The 16,842-nt window shown below is 38.7% G+C and overlaps 3 protein-coding genes across 9 annotated transcripts in view; 1 reads left to right on the forward strand and 2 right to left on the reverse strand.

The window, feature by feature from the left end:
* The window catches only part of septin8a (septin 8a), a 44,151-nt gene extending 41,650 nt beyond the window's left edge, over positions 1 to 2,501 (reverse strand). For all 3 annotated transcript variants that reach the window (XM_074611073.1, XM_074611071.1, XM_074611074.1), the window contains exon 1: positions 2,342 to 2,501. In XM_074611073.1, the coding sequence (XP_074467174.1) occupies positions 2,342 to 2,371 (30 nt within the window). In that variant the 5' untranslated portion in view covers positions 2,372 to 2,501. The remainder of the gene's footprint in view (positions 1 to 2,341) is intronic.
* A 3,937-nt stretch (positions 2,502 to 6,438) lies between these two features.
* Positions 6,439 to 9,974, forward strand: sowahaa (sosondowah ankyrin repeat domain family member Aa). The gene has a single exon (XM_074611151.1). The coding sequence runs from the start codon at positions 6,598 to 6,600 to the stop codon at positions 8,014 to 8,016; it is 1,419 nt and encodes a 472-aa protein (XP_074467252.1). The 5' UTR covers positions 6,439 to 6,597; the 3' UTR covers positions 8,017 to 9,974.
* A 5,626-nt stretch (positions 9,975 to 15,600) lies between these two features.
* shroom1 (shroom family member 1) overlaps positions 15,601 to 16,842 on the reverse strand; it is a 32,592-nt gene continuing 31,350 nt past the window's right edge. For all 5 annotated transcript variants that reach the window (XM_074610642.1, XM_074610645.1, XM_074610641.1 and 2 more), the window contains exon 9: positions 15,601 to 16,402. In XM_074610642.1, coding sequence (XP_074466743.1) covers positions 16,154 to 16,402 — 249 coding nt within the window. In that variant the 3' untranslated portion in view covers positions 15,601 to 16,153. The remainder of the gene's footprint in view (positions 16,403 to 16,842) is intronic.

A 16,842-nucleotide genomic window follows, 5' to 3' on the forward strand; every position in this document is an offset into this window, starting at 1 on the left:
TTCAGAAATCAAAATTCAGCAATATCTTCTGCAACCTGCACCCTCTCTTAAACGCCTTCCTAATTTAAGAAATGCCAAGTGTGCAATATCCTTTCCTTTCCTCGCAGACGTGTGTTGCACCAAGAAGTGGTAGGAGTGGCCCGGAGTGTGTTCTTAATCTCTTTATCCCTAAAACTCTGTGCTGCTTACTGTCCAATTCTCCAGCGCAAGGATCTCTTCAAGCATCTGCCAAAAAGTTAATCACCCTCTTTAAATCCCCTCCTGTGTATTTGCCTCGTCACTATAATATTAGCTTTCCAAATGCTTTGTTGTGTGACTGTGTGAATTCTTGACATGCTTGAGAGCAGACTATTTTACTGTGTGTTATTGTATACTGTACCTGCACTCATACCTGACTGAGAACAGGGCTTGTCACCATGAAAACAATGCAGGATACATTCTCCCTCCCACCCATCCTGCCTCTCTCATCTGATATGCCCAACCTAACACTGTATAGAGGCTCACAGGCCATCAGCAATGTAGCCACAGCTTGTTTGGCATCTGGCTGGTAAGTTAAAACTGACACGGTGTAAATTAGGGGTGGGAAAAAAACCCGATTTGAAATTGATTTTTTAATGCCAGAATCAATATATTTGCTTCATTTGAGTCTATACGGAGGTAGAAGGAAGTTACCGCTTTTATTGTTGTAGTCTGAATAACGAGACGTCATTTCTGTTCCGTATCCGTCAACTAAAACAAACAAGAAAGTTGAAAAACGGCGAAGGTTCCACGTGGATAGGAAATGTTATCGTATTGTGGTAACGTGAGGTCAAGCTAGCCGTCACTCTCATCTCCGTGGTCAAATCAGGAGATGCTGCAACTGTAGAGCACCCATATACTGACATGTATAGTAAATGCATTCAAACTGCCCCGATGGAGCTGACCATGGATATAAAATGAGAACGGAGCTGACGGGAGAGCTAGCAACGGACTTGGCGAAGTTAGCGGAAGTATACACATGTGACTACGTCCGATTTTCAAAATAAGGTATTAACAAAGGGAACGGTATATACAAAATACATATATGGAAATAAGACTGATTGGATTATATTCACCAGAAGTACAAAACATTACATATCCCTTATAAATTAAAAAGAAAATACCACTAATTTGTGAGGGAAATGTCTTTACTCTTTGATTTTTGGTTTGCTGGAAGAAATGTAATAAATAATGCCTGATATATTTGACTTCAGGACATCTCTGACTACATACATGCTGAAAATCAAACATTTTAATGTATTAATTTAGATATTTTCCAAAGTAAAAGTCCCTAGAGGTGTATGATTTAACTTTTTCCCTACGGTCTAGTGTTAAAAAAGTTAACAAAAAAAAAATCGCAATAAATCGTAATATCGAATCGCAATAACTTAAAAATCGCAATACATATCCATTTGGCACCCAAGTATCGTGATAGTATATGATATTACTATATATTACTATACTATTAATATACTATATATTTGCACTCCCCCGCCTTTTTACTTTCTATTAACTTATTTGTTTATTTAATCTCTTATTTTGCATTATTATTAGTTTTTTGTGTTTTTTATTTAATTCTATTCTTCCTTTTTATTATTATTATTATTATTATTATTATTTATTTTCTTAATTTTATTTCAATTTTTAATGTTGAAGTTGTTTTCTCTAGTGTACTATAATGAGTTTGTCTATAAGCTCAACCTACTTAAAAAACGGTTAATAAACTATTGTAATTACGAACTGTAAATTACATATATGAAAACAACCTTGAGAAAAGGGAAAAAATTAAGTATATATAAATAAATTAAAAAAAAGTATGGTGATAGTATTGAATGGGGAAATAGGTGTATAGTCCCTAGCCCTAGTATTTACCATTGCTTAGTTTTACAAAGAACTACAACTTAGCAAGTCTGGTGGTGCAAAAACAGTGAGTTTACAGCCTCCTTTGTAGTATAATAACTGTATTTGTAGTATTAAAACACAGTGATATAGCTTTAATGTTGAGTGTTTACAGCCACGTCTAATGACAGTTAATGGTGTCATGGCAACACCCATATGGGCAGCAACGCATGCACTGATAGAAACGCAATAACGAAAGTAAAAGACACATTAAAATAGTCAACAAAATAGCCAGCAGCGTCGTCTTGATGTGTCTAAAACTGAAACACCATCTCGTACTGAGAACCACATTACAGGCTTCAAAGGCGGGGGAGGCTTTTAGCTTCACAGCAAGCTAACACACAACACTTTTACTAGTATTCAAGGGCTGCTCTTAGCAGGTTGTTTTCGGTTTCAAAGGGCAGACAAATGGGTTTTTACTCACCGAAAACACGTCAACATCCGTGGCAGCCATGGTGCGGAATGTGGTGTGTTGGTGAGCTGTGGGCAGACTGAGCAGAGAGGAGAAAGGGAGCAGCAGCCCTCGACTCTCTCCGTAACTAGCCTGCTGCTAAACTACTGAGAGAGCTGACAGAGAGAGATGAGGAAGAGAAGAAAGGAGACATAGGGAGGCGACTGGCTAGGAGACAAGAGGACTCACTGCTACTGCGCTCCTGTTTCGCTCAATCAGGCTAAATCAAAGATATATCTTCGTTTCTACATTGTCTGGGAGTCAATGAGAGTGCCTATAAGAGCTTGCTTGGTTTATCTTAACTAGCTATATTTAATTTATTTAAAAAAAGAAAAGAAAAACACACTTTTATTGACCTATAGTCATAGGTTAATCATTAATATTTTAATTAATTAATGAGGTCACAGATGGATTTTACTGGAGTATGACTCAGCCAATCAGAGCAAGCCATCTAATGTCTAATTAACTTCCATTATAAAATCAGTGTTTCTGAATTGTGTGCATTGTACTGTGTGTGTGCCCTGGGGATTTTTCTAGGCTACTTTTCACATCTTTGTGCTGGCATCCAGTTTAGATTAAATATTTATAAACTTTGTGTATGTGTGTTTCAATAGGGCCCGACCAATACTGGATTTTGAGGGTGATGTTGATATTTTAGAGTTTTGAAAACCTGGCAATGATTAGCCTTACAAATGTTTTTGATAATCTTTAAATTTGGTTTATTTATTAATGATATCCTGCTCAGATTATATATGTTTTGACCATGATATAATCTGAGTTACACACATTTTAATAAAAATGTTGTCTTTCTTATTTGTGTGTGTGTGTCAGGAAAGAGCAAATAGGTCTACTATTATTATTATTTGTATCAGTAGAAGTGGTGGTGGTAGAAGTTCTAGTTGTAGCCTATTATTATGGTTATTATTATTTTTTATTATAGGCTATTATGTTAATACCATAGCCATTTACGTGAGCCTAATAATATAAAGGCCTGCCTATAAGTATTCTATATATAAATTAATGCAATATCATTTTTCTGTTCTTGTTTAATTATATTTATTAATAATGTATATTATTGGATTATACTTATTGATGCATTAATGTGTTCATCACTTTAATGTTGCAGCTGGTAAAGGTGGAGCTCATTTTAATGACTTTATATACTGCTGGGTAGTTTAATCTATTATAATACATCATTTATTCGTTGATTATATTTTGTATTAATAATCTGAATCTGTAAAGTAACTAAAGTTATAAAATCAATGTAGTGGAGTAAAAAGTACAATATTTCCCTCTGAGATGTAGTTGAGTAGAAGTAGAAAGTATCAGAACATGGAAATACTCAAGTAAAGTACAAGTACCTCAAAATTGTACTTAAGTACAGTACTTGAGTAAATGTACTTAGTTACTTTCCACTACTGAGTACATGTTATACTGTTGTGTTTTTCTAAGCATCTTCTTTACTGCTCCTGTTGGAATAAAATAATTGTTTATTATTTAACTGAAAAGTAGTAATGTGTTTTTGATACCTTCACTTTTTTGCATCAAATCATACCGGGATGTTTGCTGAAATTGATTGGATGTGGCACAGCCCTACCTAGAAACATTTCCACCAGCCGCCACTGGTTTTGGACATACTAAAATATCTCACATACTGTTTTAGCGTACTAAATAGCATGTTAGTATGGAATTTTGGAAGCAACATAATGATTATCCACATTTTTTTTAATTGGCTTGTTTTTATTCATCATCCAAGAGTTATTCCCAAATAAATATTGACATATTTTGAATTAGGGAGCAGTTTAAAGTCGCCTCAAGGCGTTTCCAAAGGGTCAACGTTTCTACGTACGTTAAAGTAGGAGGTGAACTATCTTGACGTTCAGGTTTCATCTTTGGTTCGAGACAGATCCGTTCCAATATGGCGGCTTCTCTTCCTGGGAACTCCCATTCAGAGCAGGAATGTGATGCTGCTGCTGCTGCCCACACTGCAAGCCAGGACAAGAGCCTGCAGCAGCAGAGAGAGACAGGGGAGAGCACAAATATGTGTGTGAGATAATAAAACACCTCATCATCACGTCAGTGGAGCCAACTGTGTGTTTTCATTAATATTTAAATTAATTAATGAGGTCACAGATTGATTTTACTGGAGTATGACTCAGCCAATCAGAGCAAGCCATCTGATATTGGTATGATACATTGTTTTTATTGGATTTTTTTCCACTGTTTGGTTAGGTTTTTCTGCACATTTTGTGCACTTCTTGTTGTTTAACTTTTGTTGTATTTTTAAAATTATGTTAGTTTAGATCTTTCTTCCTTTTTTGTTATTGTGTTTTTTTCTCCTGGGGTTGGGGAGGGGTCCTTTGTATAAGCCTGTGGCTTCTGGACCTCTCCTGACATATTTCTTTTTTTTTTTTTTCATTGACTAGATTTTGTGCAGTTTTATATATGTGCAAATAAATAAATAAAATATATATATATATATATGTATATTGTTCCAATATTGTGTCTAATTAACTTCTATTATAAAACCAGTGTTTCTGAATTGTGTGCTTTGTACTGTGTGTGCCCCGGATATTTGTAGGCTATTTTTCACATCTTTGTGCCAGTTTAGATTAAGCCCTTTATAAACTTTGTGTTTGTGTGTGTTTCTATAGGGCCCGACCAATACTGGATTTTTGAGGGTGATGTTGATATTTTAGAGTTTTGAAAACCTGGCAATGATTAGCCTTATAACTGTTTTTTATAATCCTTAAATTTGGTTTATTTATTAATGATGTCCTACTCAGATTATATACGTTGTGACCATGATATAATCTGAGTTACACACATTTCAATACAAATTTTGTCTTTCTTGTTTGTGTGTGTGTCAGGAAAGAGCAAATAGGTCTACTATTATTATTTTTTTATCAGTAGAAGTGGTGGAAGTAGAAGTTGTAGCCTATTATTAATTTTATTATAGGCTATTATGTTAAGGCCATAGCCATTTACGTGAGCCTAATAATATAAAGACAGGTCTATAAGTATTCTATATGTGAATTAATGCAATATAATTTTTCTGTTCTTGTTTAATTCAATTTATTTAAAAAAAATAAAAATAAAAACACACTTTTATTGACCTATAGTCTTTACTTTTAGTGTGACAGAAAAATAAACTATATTCCAATGCATTACGCGTCTGAAGCTGAAAAGTCTGACTTGCAGTCACTTTGCAAAATAGGCTTACTATTATTGTGTAGGTCTGTAGTAGTGGTGGTAGCCTATAACAATTTTTACTATCATATATATTATAAAATATTATTTATTATATTTTATATTTTATTATATTGTTATATAATTATATAATTATATATTCCACTTTTCTAGGTGTAATATATATATATATAATTAATTCAGACTTTTTTCCAAATCTTTTTTTTATTGTTTTTGTGGCATGACAAAGGTCATTTTATCAAATGTAGGACAGTGTGAGTGTCTGTGACATGAAATAAAAAACAGAAAGAGAACCCCACCCCATGTTGGTCTTGGTCACACGAAAGGAAAAAAATTAAAATAAATGTATAACTATAAAAAAAGAAAATAAATTATAATATTACTATATATATATTAAAAATTAAAAATAATAATAATGATAAAATAAAATAATTTCAAACAGTAAATAAATATAAACTAAAATAATAAAGATTTTGTGCTATTTATTATAATAAAATATTACATATTATATTATACTGTTGTATTATTATGATTATTATTACATTTTATTATATTATATATGTTATGGCCATATCCCTTCATGTGAGCCTAATAACTTAAAGTATATTCTATATGTAAATTAAAATCGTATATCTCAAATTGGTTATAGTAGCCTAATGTGGTCTTTTGGAGCATACTGATGCTGTTAAAACACACATTTCTTGTTCAATTATATATATATATTAAAAAGAAAGAAAAACTGTTTATTGTGACAGAGAAATAAACGATGCATTTGTAGTTTAAAGTTGTCTGACTTGCAGTTACTTAGCCTGCAGGCTAGGGGGGGAAAAAAACTCTGCAACATTATTCAAATTGTGTCCACGTCTGAGCTTTGCCCGGAAAAAGCCTCCTCCAGGTGGGGAGGAGAGCAGAGAGCAGCCAGGTGAGGGTTGTTATACTGTAGCCTCCAGTCAGTCAGAGGGACAAAGAGAACAGGAACACAGAAGCTTTAACTTGAATAACACAGCTTTTTAATCAGCATGTCTTTGACGCAGGAATCCGTCCTGTCGGTGCTGCTAGCGGAGGGAGGCAAAGTGAAGAAATCCGACCTGGTGGGTAAATTCAAAGCTTCAGTCGACTGCGACGATCCGGCAGAGAAAGAACGGAACCGGGAGCTCTTCAAGACTTTTGTCAACAACGTCGCCTTCGTGAAAGAGATCGAGGGTGTCCGGTACGTCGTGGTGAGGAAAGCCTATCAGCATGTGGTGGTGGACGGTGGTCACGAGACTGTGGAGAAGACTGGAAACACACAGACAGGTGAGCAGCAGCAGCAGCAGCAGCACTCACCTGAGCTGACTGGGAGCTCTGGTGGTGGTGGTGGTGATGATGATGCAGGAGGTCAGAGGTCAGCTGATCCAGATCAAGAGCACACAGAAAGTAGTGAAAATCCTACACTGTCTCCGATACAGCTGGCGTTGCAAAGGAGCAAATACAAGGAAGGTAGCGTTAAAAGGGCGATGACTTTTGACATCCGAAATGGAGATACCTGCTCGAGAAATGAGCCCGCCAGCAAACCGTACGCCTTACCTTTGAGGATGCCACCCAGCACCGCCACCACCACCACCAGGGTGGAGCTCTGCAAACTGAAGGTGGACCCAGATGACCCCCCTCCTGAAAGCCCTAACTCTTTCAGGAACAAAAGGAGACCCCCTTGTTCAGTGGAGGCCAGCTCGCCCCAGCTGAGAAGGTCAGTGAAGAGCACCAAGGCTGCGTCTGAGGCCTCCACCTCCTCCTCCTCCTCCTCCTACTCGGTCCCCCTGGAGCAGTCGGAGCACGAATGGCTGGTCAAGTGTGCCGCCGGCCACTGGAGCCAAGCGTACGGCCTGCTGCTGAGAGACAACCAGCTGGCCGAGAAGAGGGACTTCATGTCGGGGTTCACCGCTCTGCATTGGGCGGCCAAGTGTGGAAACGGCGACATGCTCGTGAAGATCATCGACCTGTCCAGACAAGGAGGAGTTGACATCGATGTGAACGCGAAAACACACGGCGGGTACACTCCTCTGCACATCGCCGCCTTGCACGACCAGGAGGGCATCGTGGCCTTGCTGGTGGGGGAGCATGGCGCCGACCCGAGCGTCAGGGACAACGGCGGGAAGAAGGCCTACCACTACATGCGCGAAGGTGTTTCTGAGACGCTGAGAGAGATGTTGGGGGAACCCAAAGCCCGGGAGGTTCAGGAGGATAGAGTCCTGGAGGAGAAGGAGGAGCTGGACCTGTTACCAGATCTGTCCAAGGGGCTGTACTCAATAAGCCGTCTCTTCCAGCCACACGTGGCGGGGAAGAGTAAGAAGCACAAGCAGAGGCCGGCATTTTACTCCCTGAGCGACGACCCCGTAGAGGAACAAGAAGACAACAGCAGCAGCTTCAGACACAGAGTCCTATCAGATATTTTTATGTGAACTCACAACTCTTCGTCGTCTTCATGAGAGAATTTGACTGACGTTTCTCTGATTGATTTTCAGGCCTTTTTTCAACAGTAACAAAAACTCTTAAAGTAATCAATGACTCCTTTCTTGTTTGATTTTTATTTTGTGATTTGGCAGATGACACAAACGATGATCACCAACAAGACTTAAATTCATGATGGCATCAGGAGACACCGTCTGCTTCTGGTTGATTGATTCTGAGTTAGAGACATTAGGAGGTTTTGGGTTTGAGATGTTACCTGTATGAGTAGAGTTTACAGGTAAATAAAACATGATTCAGAGAATATTCCAGCGGGTCCTGTCTGTGAGTCGTCTTATTACTCACCATCTGTGGTCTCTCAAAGACGTCATCTTCATCTTAAAGTCTTTCTTCAGTTCACCTACAGGAGAGGCTCAAACACAGAAGTTAATAACGGGAGATCCACTTCAGGTAATAGGGTAAAATATTTAACTCATAGATTTCACCATGAAAACTTCCCCAGTTGGTTACTTACATTAAGAAAATTATGTTTTGTATCATCCATAACTTGATTTTTAAATGTCTGTTCTCTTCAAAATGAATCAATAATAACAGGAAATCAATCTATGACAAAGAAAGTCTGCTACTGAAGTAGCAAGAGAGATCAAGAATGGACTTGTGTCTTTTCACCTCTGAGTAATAGATTATTCATCCTCTCCATTTCCAGAGGCAAACATGCCCAAACTAAAAAAAATGAGGATGTGCTGACTTATGGGTGAATCAAACCTCTACAAGCAACAAACTAAATTAATAAATAAAAATACAAAATCTGTGCCTCTGAGGAGGATTTAGAGGACTTTGCTTTTTCATTGCTTCACTTTATCTCAGATTAATTATTAAACACCACAAAACATTTAGGAGAAGCAAATATCCCACTGAAATTCCCTGGAAGAAAACAAACACTTAGATTTTACTGGATTATAATATGTTTGACTAGAAAAAAGCAAAGGGTGTGTCATTCATGAAGAGGTGTGCAGGTGCTCTGTAAATCATTACAGTTCTTCTGCGTGCCAAAACGTCTCTGAAATGTGGCTTGGATCATTCTTGTTCAGACAGCCGTGATTCAGCAGCTGACTGGGAGTGTGTGTTTGCATGTGGGTGGCTGAAAGTGTGTGTTCGTGCTGCCTTGTTGTTTCCTGTCTGTCATGGCTCCTGGTGCTGGTTGATAAGAGGAGAATAAAAGTAAGCTTTTGACCGTGTCAAGATGACGTGCTTAGTGAGATAGGCAGATAAAAAGAATCATGGGTAAAGAAGAAGAAGGAGTGTTAAGAAACGCGTCCTGTGGTCAGCCACGTTTCTCAGACTGTTCGTCTTGTCCCCGCCTCGAGTCGTCTCTCTGCTGTTCCTTTCGTGTCTCTTGATGTCACTTCCCCAGCAGCTTACATTGTCTTTATACGTCAAGACGATGTTTCATCTCCGAGCCTCAGGGGTTTATTAAGCAAATGTTCTCTTCTGCTGCTGCTGTGAGGCTAAAGGCCGTCACAAGGTCAGGAACAAGACCCAGAGTGGAGGAGGGAGTACTCAAATTCTTTAGATAAAAGAAGCAGAAATACCACTATGTTACAAAATGATGTTATTAAAGGAAACTGTTTGTGCAGAGTGTTTGTTAAAATGAGAATATGGAAGTGTGAGTGCGCTAAAAGTAGAGATGCTTGTTTTGAAATGTGTCCATTTATGAGTGTTGGTGCACTAATCTATAACAGCCATCAGATAAATGTGGTTGACTGAAAAGTAAAATATCTCCCCTTGTAATGTGATGGAGTAACGGTCCATAAAAGAGAATTTCTCAGGTTAAAGTCCATCCATCTGTCCATTAACTGTAACCGCTTATCCTATTCAGGGTCGGTGTTGCAGTGCTGCCCTAGGTTATGGTCCAGTAAGGCGTAATTGTATTAAACTACTTGACAATGTATTACTTAGAGTCTCTCTTCATTTATGGAGGACTAAAGCTGCAATTATAATAAATAAAAGCCTCAATTATCAAATAAATGTGCAAGCTAGTTTGGAAATAAAAGAATATGCATGGACAGAAATAGAAAAATAAAAAAATAACTTTATAGCTTTATAAATGACTAAAGCTGCCATTTAAATAAATAAATAAATAAATAATGTTATTTATTTATTTTTGTATTTCTGTTCATATTCTTTTATTTCCAAACTAGCTTGCACATTTATTTGATAATTTAAAATATCAGCTTTAGTCATTCAAAGAAAGAAAGAAAAACCTCAATTATCAAATAAATGTGCAGGTTAGTTTGAAAATGAATAAATATGGACAGAAATAGAAAAATAAATAACATTTATTTATTCATTTATTTGTTATAATGGCAGCTTTAGTTCCCCATAGATAGCTTGGCTCTGTTCAAAGGTAACCAGCAGATTGTGTTAACTTCGGAGAGAGAGAGTGGTATCGATCTTCTCATCCAACTGTTGGCAAGAAAGCGAATGATGGTATTTCACAAAACTATTCCTTTTAAAGGGCAATCAAGTGACCTATGACTTTAATTAATATCTGCTGATGTTGAGCAGGATTTGATTTAACTTGTCTTCTCCTCTTACTAAAGTATTGGACACAATCCAGTGTAAATCTGTCATCGCTGTATTTGTAAAGTAAAATGAACAACACATCATAAATTAGGGCCTGCATGCCAGCCATATTCTGCGGAAGAAAGCTCCACATGAACCTGGGTTTACTCAAATTTAAGTCCTACTTGACATGAAACTAGAGGCGGTAGACAAATATAAAGAGGAATGTCTGTATTGTAAACTATTATCCCATGTGTGGGTCAGGTGGTTACGAACGTTATCTTAATTAAAGCAGCGCTCCGACAGAAACGTACTGTAAGGATAAATCTTTGGGGATATAAAACCAGCACAGTATTTTGGCACGAGAACAAGGTTTTGTTTAAGTGTTCATACAGTAACTGAGCTGTGAAATGACTGCCAGAGGTTAGAGGAGGAGACTGAAGGTGTGCTGACATTCCTGCGAGCGAGCGGAGAGTTCAGAGTTCAGGTTAGAAAAGTGAGCTTTGGAGCCGCTAATCTGAGCGCCTGGCAGAGTAATCACTGAGTCAGCGACATCATCTACGAACCTCCGTGGTCAATTTAAGAGCTATTGAAGCAAATAAAATCACACTTCATGGTGTAGATGTTGTTCACCAACTGGAGCTTTTATGTTTCAACCACCATGTTGTGTTGAGAAAGAGGGACACAGTTAGTGATTATCAGCAGCAAAGCTCCTCATTACCCAGCAAGCACTCTGACAGGGCTACTGCTGCAGAGTTTAGACCAATCCTGTTTCCTGTCTGCTGCAGCGCACACCACCAAACGCTTCCATCACTTCCACTGCCTTTTGTACTGACGCTAAACCTAATTACCATGCAATTAGTGTCTGACAAAGATCTCACTTGTTGAGAATTCCCCGAGTCTGATTAAAAGTGTAAAATAAAAATAGGCTACACTAAGTGGTGTCTTGTGTCTCTCTAGCTGTCCTCCTGGGGGTTTCGTTTGCCACTTCTGCCAACTTGAAATGCTTTTAATAAGCATTTGTTATTGCTGACAAACAAACTGGACGGCATTCCACTGTGACGCTGAACACAACGTGGGCAGAGAGGCGTGAAAGAGACAAGAGAGGAGGCTGCTGAACATATATATCACTCTCTCAACGCATCATTTAGTAACCCAAAATGTGATGTTTTTCTTAATGAATAGCTGGACATCTTTGGGAAATACGTTTATTTGCTTTCTTGCATGAGAAGATGGATATCACTCTCATATCTTTATGGTAAATATAAATGAAAATGAACATCTTACAGTGTTACTGGGCTGGGGGGGTTATGTGCCAAACTATTTCTTGGCTCGGAGCAGTCACTTCCTGGAGTCCTGTCGTTACAGTGCCGTTGCCTGGCAACAACTCCTGTCCTGTACTGTACATAACCTCCTGTAAAACCACAACTTGTTGCTCAGTTTTTGTAAAAATTAAACAAACAAACATGTCATTAAAGAGCTTTAAAGGTGCTCATAGGTGGGTTTTGTTACCTGCCTCCTGACTCCAGCTTCACAGACATGAGCGCGTCTTCTCGGCTAAATCTCGTCAAGCAAGCAAATAAAGTATATTTCCCAAAAAGTCAAGGTATTAAACTTCCATTTACCTCATTTCCCATTTAGTTTAGCTTAGCATAAAGACTGGAAACAGAGGGAAACAGTCTTTGTCCAAAGGTAACAAAATCCACCTACCAGCACCTCTTAAACTCGCTAATTAAACACTCTTTATCTTGTTTGTTTAATCATCAAACCAATGAAAACAACTAACTACCAATTAAGGTATTATATTATATTTAGTGAGCTTTAGAGTTGCTGGTAGGTGGGTTTTGTTATCTGTGGACAGAGGCTTTTTTTCTAAATCAAATGTAATGTTCTTACATTATTTCGCCTTGTGTTAAGATGCTGACACTCTAGTTACACATTAGAGGCAAAGTGAATTTAAAAACCCAGCTTTTATTTTGTGATGCAGTGAGTTGATGTGGCTGCAGAGGGCAGAGACGAGCTCTAAGAGGAAACAACCGATCCAGGAAAAGCCTCAATTTACTGAGGAAACTTAAGGCTTTTATCAGAGGAGGGCATTTAACAACAGTATTTAACATGTTTATGAGAAATAATGTGTTAAAATATCCAATGTTAGCTGTTCTCACAGCTTGAATATTGCTATAGTAGCACAAAACATACACTCTTTGCATATATAGTTCATGTAACCTATACTTGTAGTAAGTTCACTGTGAAAAAAAGAGAAATGTGGCACACCGGAGGGAGAGGGAGAGCTTAATTTATTCACAATATTACAAACATCGTGGAATTTACAACTCCAAACAGGCACAAAAAACAACTCAAACTCTCAACAGAAAACAGGTGTGAAATAGAGCAAAAAAAAAGTGGATTTAGAAATGTCTCTGCGGTCATCCCACCAGCTGGGACTCACTGAAATATGTTTTTTTCCTATCTGGCTTTTTTCTGTTCAAATCACTTCCAGTCATTGAAACAAACTAAATATAATCCTACTTCAAAAACAGGCCAATTTTTTTCCTGTGACCTCAACAAAAACACTGCTTTGATTGAATGACAGAAACAAGTAATGACTCAGGAAGTTGTTAGTATGCACACAAAGCAATACAAGAACTAAAATGAGTATTTATCCATGTGCTCCTTCCTCCTCTGTGGAACTCACTTTCTCCCCCCACAGCCTTTTCTTTCTCCTAAAACGTTGCATACTTGAGGAATTCCAGCAGGCTGCGAGGAACAACATGAGAGTCTTTCAGCCCTGCGTCAGCACAAAGGCCAAAACAAACATACATTTGTTTAGCAAACTGAAGCGGACAGGGTCGTAAATCTCCAGAGAAATGTTTCAGGGGGTGGTGGCGGGGGTGGAGAAGCTGTTAAGCAAAAGAAACTGAAAATATCCTTCAACATAAAAGAGTTTCCTGTCTATTTTTTGACAGTTTTTTTTATGAGTAGAGGCTGTTTTTGTGGTCATTATTACATAAATATCATATACAAAACAGGATCAGTTATATTCAGTACAGCCAACAGGTATAGTTTCCTGAGGGACGATAACATTTTGATCACTTCATAGGAGTTTTGTTGAAAACTTAAAAAAAAAACGGCAAACACCGAGAGGAGTTCTGTCTTTCTGTTCGACACACATGAAATTAAGACATTCATGATTTCAAGCATACACACACACACACACACACACACACACACACACACACACGTTGCACATATTGTGACGTAGAGCAACATCACTCTCGGTAAAAAGAAATTAATACAACTATAAAAACTAATATTAATGTATAAACACAGATGCAGATTCTTTAAAAATTAAGGGGGAAGTCATGATTCAAGAGTGTGTTTTCATTCAGGACTAACAAGAAGAGCGTACTGTGTACATTTTAAATAAACTTAAAGGTTACATATGTCTAAAAAGGGGCTACGCAGTGGAGGTAGAGAATAGAAAATTAGTTTAAGACACCTGAAGTGAAGATTGTGGACTTTCCTCATTAATAAAAACATATTTCAAGTATCACGTGTCACTTCTGCGACAAAAGGGACATTGGGAGAAAATACTAATTGTTGCTTACTTATAATCTGCTTTAAAGAGGTTTAGCACCTCCTTATGAGGAACCGTTCCAGCATGAAATCATCCAGACTTAATAACATTAAGTATGAAATTAGCCGGAAAGGTATTTGCACACATATTTGTGCTCATGTACCTTTTAAAAAAAAAAGATTATTTCAACATTCCTATTTAAAAATGACAAAACCGACAAAAGAATAGAAGTATTGTTTGAACGGATGGAGTAAGGCTTTCACTTGAAATCACTTGAATCAGATTTTGAAGAAATGTGCATTTATGTATCATTACAAAGTGCTTTTTTTTTTTCATTCACCCTTTTTGGTTTTTAGTGCCTTAATTTGAAACATTTAAAACATTTACAAAAAAAGATTAAATCTACATCTATTGTACATTTTTACTGACATGATACAGTACACCGCCCACTCTCCTCTCAGGCAACGCTCTTTCGCCTCTCTCATGGGTCAAAATACAATCTTAAAGCTTATAATAGGTTTCCACAGGTGCAGATACAGGGCTGTAGCGCTACCATCGTATTGGAAAAGTGAATCGCTAACAGGGGACGCAAAGTTTCCACACAGCAGCTCTACTAGGGAGGCGAAGTCCCGCCGCTTCTGGTGGACCACCGTGGGACCATTTTTCGGAAAAAAATATATACGGTAGTCAACGGCGAGAGACAAATATTTCTTTGATCCCGTTTGAATTGCACCATGAATCACACGTGTGATGTTTGTCAATTTAAAACATCGTTTTGCAAGTCAAGAAAGTCGCAGTTTGTTGTAAAACTGTTGAAGTATCAGACTGTGAAAATACGTAGTTAGAAAGACTACACACCCAAAAGTGGCGTCTCTCTCGCTGAAGCTACGATGCCTGTGTGTTTCCTAATGGGATGTGCTCACACCAGCAATAAGTCTCGCTTGTTCTTTCGCTCCCCGGCTGATAAAAAAGACCAGGAGTCGCTGGATAAAAGACGTCAGGTAAGATGACGTTACTTATTACACGGCTTTGTTGAATACACAAATCTGATTGGTCAATCACGGCATTCTACGGTCTGTTATTTCTTAATAGTAGACCGTTGCTATGTATAACAGACCGTTGCTATGGACGCAGTTCTGATGTCAGACCCTGGCGGGCCGTTTTTGTGTCAAATTATTGACTTATTCAGTAAGTAGTTTTGTAATAAGCGGGATAATGTACAGCTAGCGGTTATTGTTGTGAAATTAACCCCTTCAGTGCAACATCACCGTGTCGGGGTTTATTTCACAACAACGACCGGCTCGCTGTACATTATCCCTTTACATTTGCGTGTGGTCATAGCTAAGTTAGCTAGCTAGCTAGTGTTGGTGACGAGAGATGTAGTTCACTGAGCGGTTTCACACAAAACTAAACGATACTACTACAAACTGCGACTTTCTTGACTTGCTAAATTATCTTTTATAAATTGACAAACATCATATGTGTGATTCATGGCGTCATTAAAACGGGATGAAAAAAATCCCATGGGATCTACCGGAAGGGGCGGGACTTCGCCTCTCTATGGAAAACGTTCCACAGCAACATCAAGGCACACAGAAAAAAAACAAAAAAACAGCTCAGTCCTCTGCTCAGGGTCAACGGAAACATGTGGGGAAAGTCTTCGGGTGCACATTGCAGATTGTGCAGACATTGGGCGGAGATTGGGTGAGCGTTCCGAGCACCCTCGGTAGACGACAGAAAGGCAGGGAGCTTTAGTCTCAACAGTCTCTAATGCTCATCTCATGTGCAGCCTGTGTAGTGGTGTGAGAGGAGAGCAGCAGGAAAGAAAAGAAAAGTCAAAACACGGTGCAAAGTGTTCAGCCGGACCTCTTATAATCCACGTGAACGGTACAGCCTCTACAAGTCTTTTTGAAACATCCTACTTCAAGGCAAGTCAAGAAAAAAGAAAGAAAGAAAGGAGGAATCTGTGCTTTCCGTTGCTCCTCCCTTCACAGGTAGTTGGAGAGCGCCTCCAGCTGCTCCTCTCCCAGCCTCTGTTTCTCCTCCAGGTCCTTCTGCCTGATGAGCAGCGAGGCCTTGGTCTGCACGAAGCGCCGGTAGTCCTGCAGCTGCTCGGCGGACAGCTGGCGCGACAGGAAGGTGGAGACCAGGTTCTCCCTCCGGTCCAGGTTGTCTTTCAGGTCTTTGGCGTCCTCCCTCTGTTTGCAGAGCAGACGGTGGCGACTGTCCAGAGATTGCTGAGTGCAGAGAATAAAGAACATTAAATATACCTGAGCATTAAACCCATGCTCATAATATCAAATGCATAAGTAAATATCCTGCTGTGTTTTAATTGAAAGGTAATATGTTGTTTGATGTAACAGAGAGCGGTGAAAGTTGTATGATTACATTTCAAACAGCCAGAGGTCAGGAGGTGCAGTGTTTCCTTATGTCAACAGAGGGCAGGGTAGATACAAATGTCATCGAAACCCGGGCCGGAGTTTCGGTGAGTCAGTGTAAATACCAGTGTTGCTGATAACAGCAAGAAAACAAATGAGCCTCTAACACAAGCCCTCAGTATGCAGCACGGTCAGCCGGGCTTTTACAGATGGACAAACTGACAAAGAGCCCTTTCAGACTGGGAATAAATCTAGAAATCTAATGCATCCATGCAAACATAAATTGATGCTGGGACGCA

This window comes from Sebastes fasciatus, chromosome 16, assembly GCF_043250625.1.
Source record: "Sebastes fasciatus isolate fSebFas1 chromosome 16, fSebFas1.pri, whole genome shotgun sequence".
In the NCBI taxonomy this organism is placed as follows: domain Eukaryota; kingdom Metazoa; phylum Chordata; class Actinopteri; order Perciformes; family Sebastidae; genus Sebastes; species Sebastes fasciatus.